Source organism: Anser cygnoides, chromosome 5 (genome assembly GCF_040182565.1).
Source record: "Anser cygnoides isolate HZ-2024a breed goose chromosome 5, Taihu_goose_T2T_genome, whole genome shotgun sequence".
NCBI classification, from domain to species: domain Eukaryota; kingdom Metazoa; phylum Chordata; class Aves; order Anseriformes; family Anatidae; genus Anser; species Anser cygnoides.
In genome coordinates, this window is record NC_089877.1 from 42,020,881 (window position 1) to 42,041,504 (window position 20,624).

General features: G+C 36.0%; 1 protein-coding gene across 6 annotated transcripts in view; it reads left to right on the plus strand.

The window, feature by feature from the left end:
- MIA2 (MIA SH3 domain ER export factor 2) overlaps positions 1 to 20,293 on the plus strand; it is a 35,369-nt gene extending 15,076 nt beyond the window's left edge. For 4 of the 6 annotated variants that reach the window (XM_048059670.2, XM_048059675.2, XM_048059674.2 and 1 more), the window contains 16 exons: positions 3,505 to 3,627; positions 4,200 to 4,323; positions 5,050 to 5,096; positions 5,299 to 5,389; positions 6,697 to 6,835; positions 8,360 to 8,461; positions 9,683 to 9,743; positions 10,092 to 10,127; positions 11,099 to 11,166; positions 11,851 to 11,933; positions 12,288 to 12,419; positions 14,334 to 14,492; positions 15,901 to 16,032; positions 18,411 to 18,487; positions 18,892 to 19,117; positions 19,967 to 20,293. In XM_048059670.2, the coding sequence (XP_047915627.2) occupies positions 3,505 to 3,627; positions 4,200 to 4,323; positions 5,050 to 5,096; positions 5,299 to 5,389; positions 6,697 to 6,835; positions 8,360 to 8,461; positions 9,683 to 9,743; positions 10,092 to 10,127; positions 11,099 to 11,166; positions 11,851 to 11,933; positions 12,288 to 12,419; positions 14,334 to 14,492; positions 15,901 to 16,032; positions 18,411 to 18,487; positions 18,892 to 19,117; positions 19,967 to 20,118 (1,752 nt within the window). In that variant the 3' untranslated portion in view covers positions 20,119 to 20,293. Of the gene's footprint in view, positions 1 to 3,504; positions 3,628 to 4,199; positions 4,324 to 5,049; positions 5,097 to 5,298; positions 5,390 to 6,696; positions 6,836 to 8,359; positions 8,462 to 9,682; positions 9,744 to 10,091; positions 10,128 to 11,098; positions 11,167 to 11,850; positions 11,934 to 12,287; positions 12,420 to 14,333; positions 14,493 to 15,900; positions 16,033 to 18,410; positions 18,488 to 18,891; positions 19,132 to 19,966 lie in introns of all 6 variants that reach the window. The other 2 variants (XM_066998083.1, XM_066998082.1) reach the window with 2 other exon arrangements.
- The last annotated feature ends 331 nt before the right edge of the window (positions 20,294 to 20,624 follow it).

Consider the following 20,624-nt stretch of genomic DNA (forward strand, 5'->3'; position numbering starts at 1 on the left):
AACTGCAATGTATGTAAAAGGCAGGTAGGAAACTTATTATAGTATCACTATGAATAAATTAGTGGAAAGTCAGATCGGTAATATGAAGATACAGAAAGGACTGTTACTTCCCAAATTTTAGCTGTTTATTTTCCTTCACGCTGTAGCTAGATCACAGAATGGCTTGGGTTGGAAGGGACCTTAAAGACCATCTAGTTCCAAACCCCCTGCCATGGGCAGGGACACCTCCCACTAGACCAGGTTGCCCAAGGCCCCATCCAGCCTGGCCTTGAACACCTCCAGGGATGGGGCAGCCACAGCTGCTCTGGGCAGCCTGTGCCAGTGCCTCACCACTCTCTATAGTATTTCTTCTTCATATGTAATCTAAATCTTCCCCATTTTAGTTTAAAGCCATTCCCCCTTGTCCTATCACTTCGCTCCCTGACAAAGAGTCCTACCCCAGCTTTCTTGTAGGTCCCCTTTAGGTACCAGAAGACCTTTATATGGTCTCCCTTTGGCCTTGTCTTTTCCAGGCTGAACAACCCCAACTCTCTCAGCCTGTCTTCATAGGAGAGGCATTCCAGCCCTCAGAACCTGAGAACAGATCCCAAAGAATGCTGGTTATTTTTAAAATGTTCAGTGTATGCAGTAGTCATTCAGTGCAATAACTAGTTTTACAATGAAATTATAATATTCTATAATTAAAAAAAAAATCTCAGCACATTAAATGTTACACGGAGTGTTTCATTTTTATAGATATGTGCGTCTTTTCCTGCCTGACGGATGATTGTTTTTGTTGTCTGAATTGTATCAAGGTACCTACCTTGCAGAACTAGAGGCACAGGACTTTTGGTTTTGTCTTTTTCTATTGAAACATCTTATATATCAAACATACTGATTCAAGGGGTAAAAAAAAAATGGAAACAGAAAATTTACTGTTGGAGGAACATTCCAATTCTGCACAACTCTGTTCTCAGTAAAACTTTTTAGAAAGGGCGTATGTTTGGTTTCACAAAAAAAAAAAAAAGGAAGTAGAAGATGATAGAATTATATTACATACTGTGAGTGGAGAAGCAGTAGATTTTGGTTTTATCGCTGCGAGATTAAGTTGCTTAAAAATTGCTTTCTTTCAAGTGTCAAGATTTTTTTCAAATCTTTACATAAGTTTCAGTGAGAGGGATGTGTCTAATCTCGGTGCTTTATTTCAAATGTCATAGTATGTACTTAGATAAATTTAGAGAAGTAGAACTCAAAGTCTCAACAGTTTGTTTGTTTTTTTTTTTCCTGGTAAATTCTTGGTTTCAGACAGAAATAATCTATTTCTTTTTGTGAAAGGAGTATTCTTTTTTTCCCCCACTTAAAAATAGGGCTTACAGTAAAGTAGTACTGAGTGCTGAGAATTACTCTACATTTTATATGCAATAATTTTCTATCAAGCAAGCCCAGGAAGAAAATCAGGAAAACAGCTTCCAGGAGGTAAATAACTTGTCAGGTTCTTAGATAAATAAGGTTTTTTGTATTCCTTCCAGATAAAATATCTTGGGTATAGTAGTTCCTTAACCACATTGTTTAGGATGAATTCCTGCACTTTGTCATTAACTGAGCTTTGTTGCAGTGTTTAGTCATTTGAGAACATTTGTATATGTTGCGTTTTGCTCTGCTTTTTAGTGGATAAAGAACCTGGAAAGAGTTGATAGGACCTGATATCTGCTTTGTCTGTGTTTTCTTTTATGAGGTGGTTGTAAGCATGTAAATTAGTTTACTGTGTTAGAAGATCTATATCCCTTTTTTCTTTTTTCTTTTATTTTTTTGAAAGATGGAATTTCACTTATGCTCAAAAGGTAACAAAGATGTTCTTTGTTTACAGAAATTAGAGTGCTTTCTTCCTCTGTCCATTGGCACTAATGGGTCGTAATCTTCTGGCACATCATAGCTTAACCATTAAAACAGATGTGCTCTCTCGGATTGATGTGTCAGAGAAAGGATTGGGCCTTTTAGTTTGAACAAGGGAACTGTTAATGAACTCAGACTTATTGCTTTATGTGGTGTTTTTTTCCCCTTCATTAGGAACATCAGAAATAAATGCTGCTTTAGCTCATTGCAAATCATTTCTTGTAATTCTTACAGGTATATAAAGTCAGGTCAATTTATTTTCTCTTTGGCTTCATGTGGAAGGACTCTCTTAAGGTTTAGCTTCCCTTTGAGGAATGACTTCATGATAAATGTAGTTGCCTGTGTATGTCTTCTGAGCAGCATTAGCAAAGAGTGTTTTTGTTTTATCTGTAATTTCTAGTTTGCCTGATGCTACAAATTCATATATGGCTTTTACTGCTTGAAAGGTGCAGTTGTGTGCCAAGTGGTGTTCATCCAATTCTAGTCACATACTTTGTTTTACACCTTTCATTTTATCTTTGATAACAAGTGTTCAGGCTTGTTTGTCTACTTGCATGGCAGTTCCCCTGTTTAACTCCCATTTTCTGGTTTTATTTTTAGTATAACTTTCACTTAGGTTTTTGTTGCTCAACCTAGCTGTTCCTTTCTGTACACTCACTGCTTTTAAATTGATTGCCTGTTGTACAGCTTTGAACAATATTCTTTTGACATTCTCTTAAAACAAATAGTTCCCCATGTTTTTGTACTGTATGTTTTGTCTTTAAAGCTTGCATGCATATTTTATTCTTACAATGTGAAGGCATGATTTACTTAGCTAATTTATTCCAGTGTTTTTTAATAAACTAAGTGCTTACATGTACTAATTGCTTTACTACTGTAAAGTACTTTTGTGAAATGAGATTTTACTAGGGAATATCTATCAAATGTAACCTTGGAATTTGCCTGTTGTTTAGGCAATGACAAAGACATGGCAATGTCTTTAGACAATGACAAAGATACATACAATTAAGTAATGATTACATGCAGTTGCTGTGATTTTCATTAATGGAAAAACTCTTTTTAAAATAAAAATTTAAAATGTCATTAAGAAGTGTGGAGGAGAGCAAGGGAGATAGTGTAAATGTACAAGTCTTGTGAATTTAAGCAGCTGTCTGAAAAGCTTCCAGATGTTCCTCACCTCACCGACCTCTCCTAGGTTGAGAAGACAGCTATAATTTCAAAAGTGTATGTGCATGTTGGGGAAGGAGTCTTCTCCCCTCTGTCCACTCCTCCTCAGTGTTCATAATTGTTTGTTACACAAATTGTCACTTTTTATATGCATCGCTGTTGTCACATCATGTGATTTTAAGTGAGTGGAATAGTAAATGAACCATTTTGCTATTTTTTAAATGGTCTAACAACTAATTACAAGAGTTATTGTAGTTATATCAATGGGACAATAACATAGAAGTCTTATATTTGAATCTTGAGACTTTGTCTTGTAGTCTTCTTGTTTAATTCATATTGGTGGATGAGAGGTTAAAATTCTGCTTTTGTGTATGTAGATAATATGCACAACAGACTGAAGTGCTATTCATCTTTGGTTCTTTGTTATAATGAATAATCACACTAATCTAGTATTTCCCTTTTTAGCTTTTAAAAGAAGCTGAAGGATGGGATGAACGATTTAGTGAACTAAATGAACAAACAAAAATGTTTGAATCATCTAAAACAGATATAGAAGAAGTATTGAAAAATAAAGAGAGTCAAGTCAAGGTAAATTATGACCGGTAGCACTGAATCGTATTATTCAGTCTGATGCTAACCATTAAGTTTCAAGAAGATATAACAAACTCTCCTTTTCTTAATATGTGTTAAGCTGTTTTTTTGTTTGATGTGTCCATCCTCGAATGTCTCCTTTCCTGCTAAGCAGAAAAGGTTGCTTAGCAGCACAGTGGAGCAGTCTGACAGCCTTGGAAGACTGCAGGCTAAACAAGACCATAGCACTTTTGGTTCTGATTGAGTATTTACTCTTTTTTGGAATTTGGAGCATGGGTTTTGGGGACTTATTGTTACGTGCATGTACCATATATGCCCAAGCCTTGTGAAAGGCTACTTACTTGGGTATCTGAGGTATCTTTGCTAGGGCATACCTGTTAACCTGCAGGTATATGTTTTAGTGGGAAGAGTAATGTCAGACATTTAGAGTCCTATAGATGAGGCTCGCTTAATCTGCTAAGGGAAATAAATTAGGATTAGAAATCCTGGAAAAGTAGTTGGAATTCTAATCTCGTTTTCATTGTTTGTATTTATTTTTCTGTTCTTGTTTTGTGTGGGCTTTTTCTTAGTCGCTGACACAGTACTTGCTGAAGATGAAAGACTGGAGTTCAGCAATCAGGGATGATGATGACACTGAAGATGATCACTGGGACACTGATATAAAGGGTGAAACAGAAAATGGAGAGCATTTAGGTATGATATGTTTTAATAGATGTTTTAAAAATAGAGAGCCAACAAAATTCCAGGAAAGTGGAAAGATCAGTTCTTCAAAAACTGGGTTTTTAAAACTCACCCAATTTTATTCATGTCAGACAGTTAACTGATGCTTGGAAACCTCTGGAAAGCCTGTGCTACTGTAGGGTAGCATGTGGGTATGCATTGTCATAGGGAAATGTAAGGACTGAGTGCTCAGTCTCTTCCAGGATGCCTTGGCAATGATTCTCAGACATCTGTAGATAGAAATGTTGCTTTCATTTCTTCCCGAAGCTCCTCGAAGCAGTAGCCCTGTAGGTCCGTAGAGTCTAATTTCTGCTGCTTCCTTGTCCTTACACAGCTGTTACAGGTAGTATAGTATTACTGGGGATATAGGTGTAGGTCCTCTCAAAACAGCAGCACAGAAGAGCCTTTCCGCCTCCTGATTCTTGCTGCAGGTTCTTTTTTGTTAGTGCTGATTGTAAAATAGGGTACAGCACAGTAAGTTCTACAACGTGTGTTCACCATCTCACTCTTAATAAGTGCATTCTGAGCCTATTTAGAAAATAGACAACCCCCCCAGTTTCAAATTTGCTTATGTCTATCGTGGCATGTTGGAGATTGCATTTTTTATAAGAACAAAATAAAATGATACGTTTTGAGTAGTAAGCTCTGTCACAAACCTTTCTGTGCTTTTTATGTGATGTATTCTATTCTGTCAATTAGATGATCAGCAGAAACGAACTGTAAAGAAATTGATCTATGCTGCAAAGGTACGTGATTTTAAGAAACTTGTGGATGGAAGGGGGGGAGACTAAATGGAATATATGCAATTTCTTATGGTAAGGTTAAGTGCATATAGGTATCTGTGTGCACTTAGTATTAAAACCCAGCATTTTTTGATATTGATTAAATATTTTTGCATGCAAACACTTTCCAATAATCTTAAGTTCCTTTTTTTTATTTTGACTGTAGTTAAATGCTTGTTTAAAGACCATGGAAACAGAAAGAGATCAAATGTATTCAAAATTGTCTGATGAAAACAAAGCCAAAGGAGAACTTACAGGTAATTAAACAATGTTACTGGCTGTCTTATTTTCACTAAAAACTGAATTAAGTTTTAATATAATTCTTAATTAATTAATTCTTTCATAATATATTATGATTAATAATAATATCTATTAATATATAGATCTACTTGTCCTTTAAAATGCCTTTTAGAGTTGATTAGCTATTTTAAATAATTTGATTTAAATTAATTTGATTTTAGAGGTAAAGCAATTAAAATTTAGTGATTTATATTAATCATAAAGCACCATTTGCAAGTTTTATTGTAGTCTGTTGGAGTATAGAAGTTACATAATCTTAAAATACATGAACAACGTGATGTTAATATACATAATACCTTTAAATAAATACTGAACCTGAAACAGTGGAGTTCTAGTCTAAATTTTAAAACTATCTACTAAAATGTGTAGTTTAGTTGTAGTGGGTGGAAGCTGAATAGTTAGTAAGACATACAATACTGCATTTAGAGAATCAAAGCTAGAATTATTTTTCTCTGTTTTTCTTTGTTGTGTAGGTCATACTGAATTAAACTGTATAAGACGAAAACACTGCCACTTCAATTAAAAAAGTCTGTAACTACCAATTGCTTTTGTAGATAACAGCCAGCAGAATAGCCATCATGTTTGAACATACTGTGCTTTGTTATTTGAATGATGATATGCTCTATAAAACTGTATTTTTTCATGCATGAGGGTCATTTAGCCTGACTCCTTATGCTGGCACGTTTTCTAAATCGATTTTAACTCTGTCCCATAAAGGTATTCTAGCTTACTTGAAGTTTTATATCTTTTTTGAAAAGAGGCATAAGAATAATAAATAGGAAAGGAAACAGGACTGATTTTAATTTGGATAGGTAACAAATCTGAGTTATTCCTTCAGGCTACTGAGCAACGCTTTGTGTGGCTAAATCTGCAATATGATGGTAACGATTTTACTCTTTTAGAGTGGAATAATTACAATAATAAAAGCTCCAAATTAAAATTTATATTGTGAATTATAAAACTGCAGTGTCTAGAGAAGCTACACCATTTAGAGGGAAAACAAAGGCTAGGCATTTGCTCAGAGCTGCGCTTGGTAGAGAGTATAATGCTGGCTTCCCATCAAAGGACCAATACTGTTTCGCAATTTGTGTAATTTACTGAAATGTATTAATACATATTACTGCATACATTATTAAATCAATATAGTAGCAGAGGCTTCTACAGACTTTTTCTGTCCTAAAATGTTACAAGTATTTTAATTTTGTAAACTGTACGTTGTTCCCAATTATCTCTAATTATCTATAATTATCTCTAAATTTGACAGAGCGTATAGAAAACCTCCAAAGTGAACAAGTTTCCTTGCAGTCTGAAAATGAATGCTTTGAAAGTGAAGTTCAAAAGCTTCAACAGAAACTCAAAGTAATGACTGAGCTTTATCAAGAAAATGAAATGAAACTACACAGGTGCTGGTTCTTCTTGACTTTTATATTCAAACCTTACTGTCTGAGATTTCACACATTTTGATTTGGTTGGCTGAAAATTATTGGAAGTTTCAATACTGCTTTCCAGAGTTTTTTGAAGTAGGAAGTAGTAGGAAGACCCTGTTATGTTGCATCTTAATGTACATTTGTGATCACAGTAATTTTATACTAACTTTTTCCGTGGAAGTAGTGGTATATTAATTTAGGACTTTTCCACAATTAAGTACAGAAAAAAAGATAATGTGAGAAGCGACAAATCTAATCTATGAAATAAGGTGGGTGAAGTTGGACAGCTTGACTTCTAAATGAATGTATGCTATAATACATCTATCAAAGTTGCTGAAAGACAATCAGTAACTTCTTTAACAGTTGGGTGTGTTTTATATAGTAAAGGGAGCTACTGATGTCTGTGGAAGACTGGCGCTATATGTAAAACGAAGCTTAGGAGTTAAAATGTGGCCAGCTATTAATGGTGAGCAACATAGAACCTGTGTGAATTTGGCTTTCCTCACCAACAAAGACGCAATATGAAGGCTGTGCAATCTGTCTCCCAGTAAGGATGACAGTAGGTAACGGGACTTGCTGACCAAAATCAAATACAGAAAGGACTGGAGGTCCAGTTGATTGGGACAGGATGGAGCATGTAATAACTTTCAGAAGTGTGTGTGGCTGTGGTAGGATCAGGAGGGAATCATTTTAAGGCACTAATTTACATTTTTACTAGCCAGAAAATTGTTTTTTTAAGGAGCAAACATAATCTTGAGGGCAGCAAGAGAAGCAGTACAAGTCTTGATTTTGTATTGAGCGATATGCGGGATGTTTTTCAAGTGATGCTTTCAATAATAATCTGCTTTGTAGTTTGTGTAATACATAGGTGACTGTCATCCTCATAGATGCAGGAAAACCCCAAATCCACTACATTAACATTTGATTTTTAAAGGGGAGGAGGGATAGAAAGGAGCTTAATGAAAAGAAGTTATTTAAAGATACCATGCTGAAGTTCAGCAAATATATGATGCTTGTCAAAGACTACAAGAGACAAAAAGGAGTGGAGAGAAGTTGTTGTGGTGGAGACAGCTAAATAAAAGAGGATACTAGTACTAATGGGACATCTTTTAAATAGTTATTGAAATGGCACTGAAAGATAGTGTAGTTCTGTGTGTGGTTGTCTATTTGTACATTTCTGCAAATATTTCCATTTGCAATACTAACTCCCTAGGGCAGTAATTTGCAAAAGGAAAGCTTGAGTTTTTGGGAGCTTAAATTATCTTCCAAATTGCTTTTAGGGATAGCGATAATGCTTCATTAAAAACAAAGCAAAACAAAAACTGAATAAATACATAAAAACTAGTTCTGTTTATGCCGTTTTATATGTTACCTCTAAAGTTCTTTATCTGGATAAATACCATCTACACATCATGCCTAACTAATTTGAGATTTTTTTTCTTGGACTGACTACAGAATTGTTGACTTAAAATTAAGCCGAGTTTGTGAATTTTCTTAAAGGAAACTGACAGTAGAAGAGAGAGAACGCCTACAAAAAGAAGAAAAGCTCTCTAAAGTAGATGAAAAAATTAATCATGCTGCTGAAGAACTAAACAGCTACAGGTAATTACAAATTTTACTTACTATTATGACTTCTTCTAAAGTGAACAAAAGGCAGTAGAGAATTAATAAGAACACCAGCTTAAGTGAATGCGTTTTCTTCCAGATTCTTTGGTTTACTTTTGTTTGTGTGTTGTTATATGCTAGTAGGTGTGTAATAATGCATACTATTAGAGTTTCTGTTTTATTAAAAAATACAAAAATTAAAATGAGAATGGAAGACCACTGAGAACGTTTCCATAAGAATGCTGTTTGTATTGAAATGTTAGCTTTAATGGAATGGTAGAAGTGGGTCTCTATCTAGTTCCCTTTAGTGAACATATTAAAAATTAAAAAAAAAAAAAAAAAGTTAAAAAGAGAAAGCTGTGAAATAAATGCAACATTCAGCTTTCCCATAGATCTGAACATATTTGTTGTCTAGTTTTAGTATCCTATTTCTGTATCTCTAAGCTTTTAAATAATATTACTGTGATGTGGGAATATTTTCTGTAATTGTTTTGTAACTGTTTTGCGTTACACTAGCTGTTTACATATGTTCTTCATTAGCTTCTTGAACTACAGCATAATTCTTTGATTTGTAATGTGTATTTCCCAGCTTCCTTCAATGTTTAAGGGTGTATTGACACTGAAGTGAATGATACGGATCAGTGATGCTTCCTGAGGAGCTGATTAATCTTTCTCTGGAATGTGAAGCCTTTGTGGACATTTTTCAGTATTCATTTAGGAATACAGAATTCACTCTTTCTGATTTACTCAGAACGTATCTTTGGCCCACCTGCTAAGAGGGTGCAGAACCTAGAAAGGCTGTGCACTAGGCAGCTGGCAACTAGGTGGCATCATACTTCCTGTGGTCTTGCAATAACTTCAGTGCAAGTAACTGTCCCCCAGAACTGACTGCTAAACTGTAACAGCATGAGGTTCTAGCCAAGTTAGTACAGTTGCTGAGCTGGCTGCTACAGCATGCTGTAGGGTGATATCCTTCATGCTGGAAACATATCACAGACCACTGAACAGCTGGGGAGTGGTTGATTCTAAGGATCATGTGGCACACAAAAAAGACGGAAGCAATGGAGATTCTAGTCTTTAGATGATGATACTTTCTTCTAGATACAAAAATTATTTTTTAAAATAATTATACTTTGTGTTAACCATTGTGTTTACCATATTTAAAATTATTTTCCTCAGCATTTTATTACAGTGTCATAAATCCTATTTTTGTTACAGACAGCGAGCAAAAGATCTCGAAGAGGAGTTAGAAAGAACCATTCGTTCTTATCAGAATCAGGTATGTCTTTGTGTTACTTGGCATTGATGCCAAGTGGGATGGATGTTAATGCAACTAAAATACCACTTTCCATTAAGTTGTTATAGTGAATTTGGCTTGTTCTTTTGTTTTGTTTTTCTCCTTGTCTTTTTTTCGTTACCTATTTTGTCATCTGTTTTTTTGTGGACTCATTCTCTTAGTAGAGATCACTAACTTTATTAAAAAGTAAGTTCAGTTTAAGCTTGCATGTCTCATAATAATTTACCTACACATTGCATTTATGACTGAGAGCATATACTCAATCTTAAGTTTTCTTTTTCAAATGAGTAATGCACTTCAGTAATGATCTAATAAATGTCTTTTTCACAGATTACTTCACATGAGAAAAAAGCTCATGATAATTGGGTAAGTTCCAAACACTAAATTTTCTTAATTCTGTATGTCAACTACTGTTTCCCTTTTCAGTGGTTTGAATAGCTTGCTCTATCACTTCTAAATTTTTTATTAAAAACAGATCATCAAAATTAACCTGTTACCTTTAAACCTACTGATTTCTTGCAGAAATACACAAAAGCATGTTAAAAATACTTTTGTCATAGAATAGTTGCAATAACTAAGCTGAGTGAGCTCTGAGCTCAGTAGAATTGAATACTACAATGTTGTTTGCTATAGCACTAAATCTGCTTGAATAACGTTACTATTTAACAAGTGCGTGGCATTTTGCTAATAATAAAAGCATTTGGCCTTGGTTCGGTGCCATTTTAATATTTTTCCTGGATGTACTCCACTCTTTTTATCTGCTAATAGAAGACATTATGTCCTGTAAGAACAGTATGTTCCGTTGACAGCTTCCTAAGAATGTTGCTACAAAATGCATTTTTTTTTTTTTTACCTTTTTTTCCAAACAGGAAGCTTTAAAATATCTCCTGACTAATACATTCTTCAGTTTCGCAGAATGGTCTGTATGAGATAGTCCTGTTAAAAGTTATGGCACTTCATGGTCATAATATTACAGATTTGAATTGTATTATTTTAAAATAAAACTTGCATATGTAAAATTGGAGAGTTTAAATCTTGTATGTGTTCTGTAGATGCTTCAAAGCAGCTATAGCCAAAGAATTTAATTCCTGCAGTTTTAAGAATCTGCAGGAAAACCGTATTGTTTCCCAAAAAATTTGGGTAGTAGAACTGCTAGTGTCATTTGGTGACGTTGTGAAGCTGTTTCCTATGCTTTATACATGAGTCATACATCATGAAAATACAATCTGAACAATTCAGATAGAAAAATGTATTGGATCTAGGAGCTGTCACATTTATGAAGCATTTAATTAATAAACTGCAATATCTAAGCATCTGATTTTTGTCCTTCTTGAAAGCTGACAGCCCGAGCAGCCGAAAGACACCTCAATGATATAAGAAAAGAAAATGCACATAACAGACAAAAGTAAGTGCAGTCCTGATCTGATTCTAAACAAATGTGATTTGGAATGTGAGTATGTTTTGGATTTATGCAATTCAGTATTTTCTAGACACAAGTTGATCAATGGTGAACAAGACAGAGCAGAGAGCAGTGCTCCATTGTAGCTCTGAATGAGGGGGAGTCATTTGAGGATTCTTGTAATGATACTATGCAAGAAAATATGAACTATGTGAAGTATTGAAATATTTCAGAAAAGAAACAGAATGTAGGTCTAGGACTCTAGCGTTTTGATGGTACTGTTTTTTTAATAGGCATGTATTAACCAGAAGTTATGATTACTAAATAATCTCGCAATTGTTTAGCTCAGAAGTTAATACTGAGCTAACAGTTGAGGTGTGTAAGGGGGAAACCTTTAGATATACTGCTAACTAACATCTGAAGTGCGACATAGAGTACTCACGAGAATAATGTTGTGCCTAGGAGTTATGACATCTAACATGCCACTTCAACTTCTGAATTACAGCTTAAATGCACTAGCATAGAGAAATACTTCAAGGAATTCTTAAATTCAGAGTTCTGTGATATCTCGTCTTTTTTATTTAGGGAATGAAATACATTTGTCTATTTAGCCCTTTTAGTAGAAATGTTACTAGTAAGCAGTGCAGACCAGTAACATTTTTGTGCTTCTTTTTTGTTGTTTGTTCACAGATTAACTGAAGCAGAATTTAAACTTGACCTTTTAGAAAAAGATCCTTATGCTCTTGATGTTCCAGTTAGACCGTTTGGCAGAGGTACAGTGTTGAATTGTAAAATGGACTCTTAATTGTTCTGGTTTCTGGTTTTGTTTCCCAAGACAGCACATATGTAGTCGTTTGAAAACTATCTTGGCCATGTATATGTAGTAGTCATTTAAAAAAAAAAAGTTACTCTAGGTCATGTCAAGTATTTTGTTGAAACTAAGAGCATTGGCAGTATTGCAGCATTGATGAGAGGAGTGTGGGAATATGACACACATGGTAACTGGAACACAGTTCTTGTTTCACTTACACGATTTAGTTTTAAACTTCACCTGAGAAGTTAATTACTTTATACAGTTTGCTGAACTAAGTATTGTGAACTTGAGCATTTTGTTTTAACTGTTCCAGAGCATTCCCCATATGGACCCTCACCAATGGGCCGGCCTTCATCTGAAACAAGAGCTTTTCTTTCCCCTCCAACTTTATTGGAGGGTCCTTTAAGGCTTTCACCTATGCTTCCAGGTGGAGGAGGAGGAAGAGGTACAATTCTTAAACTTGAAAACCTATCTATTCTGGATTTCTCTCTCCTCTGCTATAAATCTGTCACACCTTTTCCTCTTGCTGGTGACAAAAAGTATTAAAACCACCAATTCAGTACAAACAGGTCCTCAGACAAACTCTTCCTGTTTTTCAACTTGTTTCTAAAGCTGTCTAGTGTATACCAGCACAACGGAAAGCTTTGTTGGTACTAGTGGATTAGTCAGTAGATTGCTTTCAGAAGCACAAATTGAGAAAAGTGAAAAGCCAAACTTAGTCTTGTTTTATTTTTTGGACAAATGCAGTTCTGCTGAAATAAACTTCTGATTTTAAGGTAAACAAGTTAATTAGTTTTTTCAGGAAAGAATGTCGATACTTCTCATTCGTCTAAAGATGGAAAGAGAAGAAGGGGAGTTACCTACACTGACAAAAATATGAGACAGTTTTATAGAGAGTCATGAATAATGTTTTTCTAGGAAGTTACTGATTCAGTAATGTTTTCCTCTCCTTGGCTTGTAAATTTTAAGAGTCATTGTACATGGAGACAGTTTCATCCCTAGTGATGAAAGAGAACAGGAAGGTGGTGCGTAAGGAGTAAAATGTAGAGTTTGAGAAGTAGGTGAAAGAAAGCCATAGTGTCATGGCTGATAAGGGAAGGAACCACTATTCCTTTGTAATTTTTTTTAAATGGAAACAGTGTAGATGAATGCTAGAGTGAAGTTCAGCATCTGTTAAGGGTAATAAAGAAGTTACTATTTGACTTAATAGCTGTTAAATCTGTTGGTACCTATATTTGTTTCACAGGAAATATGTCTAAATATGTCTCATCTATAAGGATGTCACTAATCAACATTGATTTTTAAAAGACTCTTTATTTACTTTAATTCGTTGTAAGTGGTATACCCAGTTGCATATGAAAGTTGATTCACATTCTAAGTCGAAAAAAGAAAACAGATCAGATGTTCAGCCATAGCACACATACCACACGCAGGTAAAATCACATATTTGACAACTGCTTACTTGAATAGAGACAGTATGTAATGAAATTGAGATGTCGTATGAATCTTTAAAATTGTAACTCAGCTGTTACTGGTGTGTAAGAGTGAAAACTGGATTTCAAAATGCACTCTTAGCAAGGAAAGAAATTATGCAAAGACATTACTGTTCACTTTGCAATGGAGCACTAATCTAACTTGGGAAGATTAAACAAATGATGTGTTTAGTCAGTGCTAACTACAAAGCGATTATAGTGCTTATCTCACTTTGCACAAGATAGAAAATGGCTTCAAATTCTAAGTTGGATTTTAGGGTAGGGAATTACAGAATGATACTAGAATTCTGCATTTATGTCAATTTTCAGGCCAAATCCTCCTTTAAAGGAAACTTGCAATCTGAAGTCACTCGTCACATTTCTCTTCCACTTGCTTATATGTTGACCTGGTCTTTTCTAATTTTTTTTTCTTGATTAAAGAGTTAGAACGAATGAGAATAGTCTTGAATATAATACAAATATTTTTTTCAATGAGGTTGTTAACTTTGAGTGCTAATTTTTAAATTGATGAGGTCTTGTTAATGACAGTTATTTTAGTGCTAAGAATAACATTTATCATGAAGGCATCATTTTTTTTTTTTTACTTCAGTGAACAGAAACTCTTAAAATGATTACCAAAAAAATCAGGTACTGTAGGTTACGCTCCCGTTGAACTAAATTTTTTTCATTCCAAACAAACTTTTAAACACTTCTAGTAAGTCATCAGCAGCAAACAGCTGGAGATTCCTGGGGAGCTGTGCACCTCGCGTATCTTGAAAGTGTTGGTATTGCATGATACATTTTATTGTTTTCAGGCTTAATGAAGAAAGACACATAATGTAGGATTTGAAAACCAGAGTAAATAGCTATCTGATTTCTTCAATTAGGATCCAGAGGACCAGGATCTACTGTCATGTATGAAGCTAGTAATGAAAGAGGAGAGCTGAGTTCTGATAGATTACCTGATCCCCACAGACCACCATCAGATACTGGATCCTTGTCTCCTCCTTGGGACAGAGAACGCAGGATAATTCTGCCTCCACCAGGTATAGAAATCTGCGTAGCTACTGGAATAATGGAGTTTCTGACTTGCAGCATAAATATTTATTTTTTTTGTGTAGCAATATGAGGTGTTTTCTAGGAATTGCATGTGCAGTCACACTGGAAAGGTTTTTTAATAGTAGGGTTTTATCCCCTTCTTGAATAATGCAGTTCATTTGCACTTTTTCTGTGCTGTCTTTTAAATGTATATTGATACTAGCAGTGTATAATCAGCTGCTTAGTTTCATCATTTTACTAGGGGCTTATTTAGTGCATCAAAAGACCTGTCTAGGCTGGATGATGAATGAGAGATCTGAGAAAGTCATAATTTTTAATGGTACATTAGCCTTAAAAAAAATTAAATCCTAAAAGCTAGCTGATGTTGAAAGATACTATTTTTTTAATGTTTCTGCTAGTAGGAGGGGAACACCATGGGACAGTCATCCTGACTGAAAATGCACTGTTTAGTACTTATTTTCATGTTGATGTTGCCTCTTCTATAAATAACAGGAACAAAGTAAGTCATCACTCTCACTTCAGATAAACGTGTGTTACGCATCATCACTCAAGGAAGACATAGATAAAATGAAGAGGATACTGATGTTTCTGAAGTAAACTGAATTCGGGGGGGGGGCGGGGGGAACAACCTTCCTGTGTACCTGTAATAAAGAAGCAAAAATACTACAAGTTTTAAAAAAAAAAAAAAAAAGAACACAGGTGAATGTACTTCAGTTTGCAGATGCAGCAAGCTGTTGTAGTTGCTGTGCATCTGTACGTAAGTCTGATCATAAAACTCAAAGTTCACTCCGGATGCAGTTTTCCATTTGTCAGATCTCATCTATTTACAGGATACTGCAGTCCTGTTTTCTTGTCCAGAGCTGTGTTCTTACCCCATCCTTGCCCAGGATCTGACTAACACAGTTTGCCTTGTAGCTGCATAATTGCTAGATTCAATGCAAGGAAATGGGAAATGCACTAGAGTGGTAAGAAATGTAATGGGAAACAGCACTCTTACATTAGTATGGCTTAAAATGTACAGCAACTTATTCTGACATTGACCTTCATTGCTGTGCTGAATCTTTGTTTCGAGGTCACTTATGTAATCACAACATAAAGAATGCTACTGTATGTTAAACCAAAAATCAGTGAGCTTTCTCTTTTGCAGCTCCTGAAACAGCAGTTTACTACAAATGTAGGCTGTAGTATATGAAGGTGGGATTCCTACGGTCTGTTTTTTTTGTTTTTGTTTTTTTTTTTTAATTCTAGGATTGTTTGCCCACCCTGGTTAATAGTCACTTTGAATATTTACAGGAGCGTAAGATATCCAGATAATTTTGCTGATATAAAATTATGTGAAATGAGGTAATAAATCTTCGCTGACCTGTTTTGTGACTTTTTTGTTTTCAATGATAGGTGAGCCCTATTCTGATCCAGTTCTTCCTCCTCGAAGACAAGAAAGATTTTTCCCTAATCCTCCAAATACTGGAAGACTTTCTGGACCAGCAGAGCTACGAACATACAACATGCAGTCTTTTGATAAAACAGGTGGGAATTGCTTTACCTGGCTTCCATGACACGATCAGGTGAAGAATCTCAGTATAGGGTGACCATGTGTACTACGCCATGGGAGGAGGGCAGTTTGACAGCTACCCCACGCCTGATACGTTCTATTGTGCAAAAACATTTTAATACCTGCTGGCTTTGATGCAAATCCACCTTCACTGTTCTGAGTGTTAACCATTCAGATGTGGCCTTCCATATCTGGTGGCTCCTGCCATGAAGCTCAACACAGCGTTAAAGTTTCACAAACCTTTACTTGCATTTCTGTGTCATTTTTGGTAAAGTTAGAGTAAATGAAACTGAAAGAATAACAGCAACATTTTCAAGTATTCACTGGCTTTGAGTACTGAAGTAGAAGGTCCTGCAGCCTCCTCCTTCAAACTGTTTGTAATACGTGGAGCTTTTTGTAGTTCACAGTGTAGTTGCCCATCAATTTCATCATGTTTCACTGTCTCATTACCATTTGAAATGGGCCAATTTTGTAAATTCTTGTTTGTGACACTGAGCAACACACAGAAGCTCAGAGACAAAGTTGTGGTGACTTAAACCTTACCACTAACAATTTAAGAGCTCAGAGTCTTAATACTCATTAAACAGTTTTCATCATTATTTAATGCCTAGTAAGTGACGTGTCTGAGTCATCAGACAACATCACATAACCTTTAAACTCTTGACAGAAACCATGCCAGACAGTGTTCAGGTACACGTGATCAGTAGTAAGTTACCATCTTTGTCGCTCAGTTCCTGTCAATAGGAGAGAAAACCTTTGTTTACTTGGTGTCATAATGCCAGAATGTTGAATTCTGTTTTAGGTTAAAGGTTCAGGTTTTACAGGGAATTGTTCTGTACTGGAAAATTCTGTACAGTTTTGTTACTTTACAGCCACTCACCTTCCTACCACACTCCCCGAGCCTCTCTGTTTCACTTCTGCTTTCTACTTCTTTGTATTCCATTGGGGAATTCCATTGCTTTCTTCAAAATGCCTGCTTGCTGACTGAAAGACAGGAGAGGCATGTGGTCTTTGCACTCACTTCTTGCATTCATTGTTACACATTTTTCAGCTGCTAACAATTAGGGGGAAAAAAAAAGCTACATGGGCTTCTTGGGCAGTTCAAAACCAACTTAATGGAAACAGTGTTTTGGATAACCTTGCTGCCAGCATTTACATGTCATTAAGCACATGTGAATGTTGATTTTAGAGGCATATAATTTCACTAGACTTGGGTATTTGTGAAAATAAAAATAAAACCCATACACCAGCTGATTTCTGAAGAGCAGCATCTTGCAGTAGTGGAATCCAGGCTCTGACTCAAATTGAATTAATTATAGTTTCTCAGTGAGACGATCAAAATGTTATTTTCTGTGAGCAAGATAATCTGCATTTTCCTAAGCTGAGGTAGCTAACTCCAAAAATTTGAGGCAGGTACCTGGAGAGCAGGAAAATTTTTGTCAAAGGGTTAAAGTTTGACAGATTGTGACCAACTTGACAGATTTAAAATGGTAAGTGTTTTGCAACCTAAGTATCAAGGAATGAATGTTCTCTGCATGACATAAGCTACTAAACTGCTTCAGGTTGTTAAGTAACAGTATTTCTAACATAAGCAGCATAGCCCTGCTTGAAATGACACAATTTAGGTTTTTGGAAAGGATATTTCTGTTTATTGAGAAAAGAGCTTTATTGCTTAAAGAAGAAGAGATGCAATTAACGTAAATGAGATGTGTCACTTGTTAGCAGTATTGTTCTGGTCTTATGCTTTTTATTATTAATGTCTTTGTTTATGCTGAAGTTTAAGGAAGCAGTATTTTTCAAATCTCAAAGTGTTGGTTTTTTTTGTTGGTGTTTGGTTTGGATTGTTTTGAAGACTGGAGTACATTTAGTGTGTATCAGTAGTATATTTGTATCCACTCCGATTCTCCTCTGACAATTCTCTTCAATATTTTTCTCCATTTGTTTCTAAAAAAATAATTGTTCTCTGGGGGGTAGGTAGAGGTAAAAAAACTGAAGTTAATATTTTTCTCTTCATTTATACAGTGAGTACATCAGTAGGAAAATGCATCTGTAACTTCTAAGAAAAACATACTAAAATGGGAGAAAAAATTATTTGCATACAGGAAACTTGAGTAAAAGCTGTAGCCTGAATATATAGCCGGTGTATATTCATGTGCAACCTGTACATAGGTTGGCAGAAATGTTCAAGCACAGCTTTGTGTTTCTCTGTTTTCTTTCAGTCTGCCTGCACAATAGTTGCTTTATACAGCAGTATATTTATTTTTCTTGCCTATATCTTCTGATTTAAGACAAAATGCTGGTGGTGGGGAGGTGGAGGTCAACATTGAATAACTTGTTTAACTTTTGCATACAGACGGACAAACATCTTCAGAAAATAGCCCACGAACAGAACCAAGTGGAAATGGGATGAAAGATCATTCTAATCTTAGTGTAAGTAGCTAACCACAAACTTGATCTAAGGAATCTTTAATTTTCTGCAAAATATATAGGAAATTTTTTCTGTAGTACTTGATCATATGTTGTATTTCACTGTGCAGTCCAAATCATAAAATTGAATGTAGACTTTTATCAAAGCAGGTGCTGTCTTGTGAGCTAATTTTGAGATGTTGCTCATGTAATCCCTGTTGAAAATTAGTTGCAGCCTGAAAGGTGGAGCTATGGTCAAGCTGATGGCCAGTGCACAGAGGTAGCCTGCTCAGGGTTATGCTGTTTGGAGCTGGCTTTTAGCTAGTTTCAGTGACAGTCTGCATCAAAACAGACCTGATGGGATTGAAGATGCTCCCTCTCCTTATCTCTTTCCCTAAGCTAACTTCTCTGTTTTTGTTGTGCTGCAGGACTCTCTGCCTGATCAGCCACTGGCCTCTGAAAGTGAAGCAGTCAGCTCAGGGTTTGCTCCTCCACCTTTCCCTCCTGTCAGACCTCCCTTAATGCCTATGGATCCTAGAGGACCTTTCATGAGACGAGGACCTCCTTTTCCTCCCCCTCCTCCTGCTGGCATGTACGGACCACGTGAATGTTTTCCAGTACGAGACTTTGGGCCACCACGCCCTCCAATGCCAAGTATGTAACTTCAGGTAGCATTTGCTTCAAGCTAATGAACATCAGTGCTTTGTCGAGGTAGTGAGTTATCACACTGGGTGAACACTTAAATCGTTATCTGCACATACTACTTCCCAGTTCAGCTGCAGGGAGCATCTGCGAGATGAAGGTGGCGGTGTATATTTTCATCTTCACAGTTGCTCACATTGATAATGCTTTTACAAATATTACCTTTAGAAAATAGCATACAAACACTGTTCAGCACCTGAAGGGTTCCTTTTGTCAGGTAGTAAAGCAACTGCATGTGAGGTTGCATCATACATAAATCTTGGTATGATAAATCTTTAGGCTCCAGTCCATATCTTTGAGGTATGCTCATGTCCATACAAGGGCATGCATTTGTGACATACCTGTTAGTTGTTTCACCTTTCACATTTTTGGAGCAAGATGAAAGTATCAGACTGAAGGGCTTCTTCCTAGCTCTTGCTGTTCTGTGACTGACCTGTGAAGAACTGAGCTCTTTATCCCCCACAGCACCTGTGAGGTGTGGCAGCGAAGGGCTACCACATCAGACCCCCCATCAGACTGAAGGTGGTGGTGGCCACAGCAACCCCTTAACAAGCACTAACTTGGGCTAATTTGGCTACTGCCATGAGCCTGTCACAAGATCACTATTGAGAAAAATATCACCTTGTCCTTCCCTTTCCTAGCATCTTTGTCTCACCAGAGCACCTCATCTAATGTAGCTCTAATTTGTGACTTCTATTTCGGGAGGCTGTTGCTGAGCAATAAGATGCATAGGGTAAAGGAGCAGGTGTGTGTGTGCGCCGTTTGATTGTTATTAACTGGGCTACTCTCCTTGTCTCACAGTGAGAAATCCTTTCCCAATGAGATCTTTTCCTCACTATCCGCCTCAACGACCTGGATTCTTGCCTCCACCACCACCTCCTGAAAATAGAATTGAGCCACCTCAGTCAAATACAGCAGCTGTAGAACAAACGGAACCACAGCAAGAGACCTGACAGTCATTTGAGCACTGTGCTGAACCATTTCTGTACTCTGCTAATGGTATTTTCCCTTACATTAAGTAACCACTGTTACTTAGGTATATATATAAACTACTTTGCTCAAATTGAAGCTTAATAGAAAAGTCTCAGGATAGTGTTTTGTAAATAAAGAATGAAATATAACTATGAATATTGTGAATAAGTGATTTCCATTGTACAGTAGTCATTTTAAATTAAGTATTTCTAATTTGAGTAATCTCTTCAGAGGTGTATAAAATTAAATCATGAATCATTTTAAAAGTCCAGCTGCTTTGTGCTTGTCTAGCTGTACAGGGAATCTTTGCATGCCAAAAGTGATGCTTGCTTTATGAGTAGAATGTGAAAAAAATTGAAACAATAAATGTCTACTGAAGATGATGAAATAAGCTTCCCTTGCAAGTTCACTGTTACCATGGTACTATAAGAGTAGTTGAGGAAGTGGAGCTAATTTATTACCTTTTTTTTTTTTTTTTTACAACTGT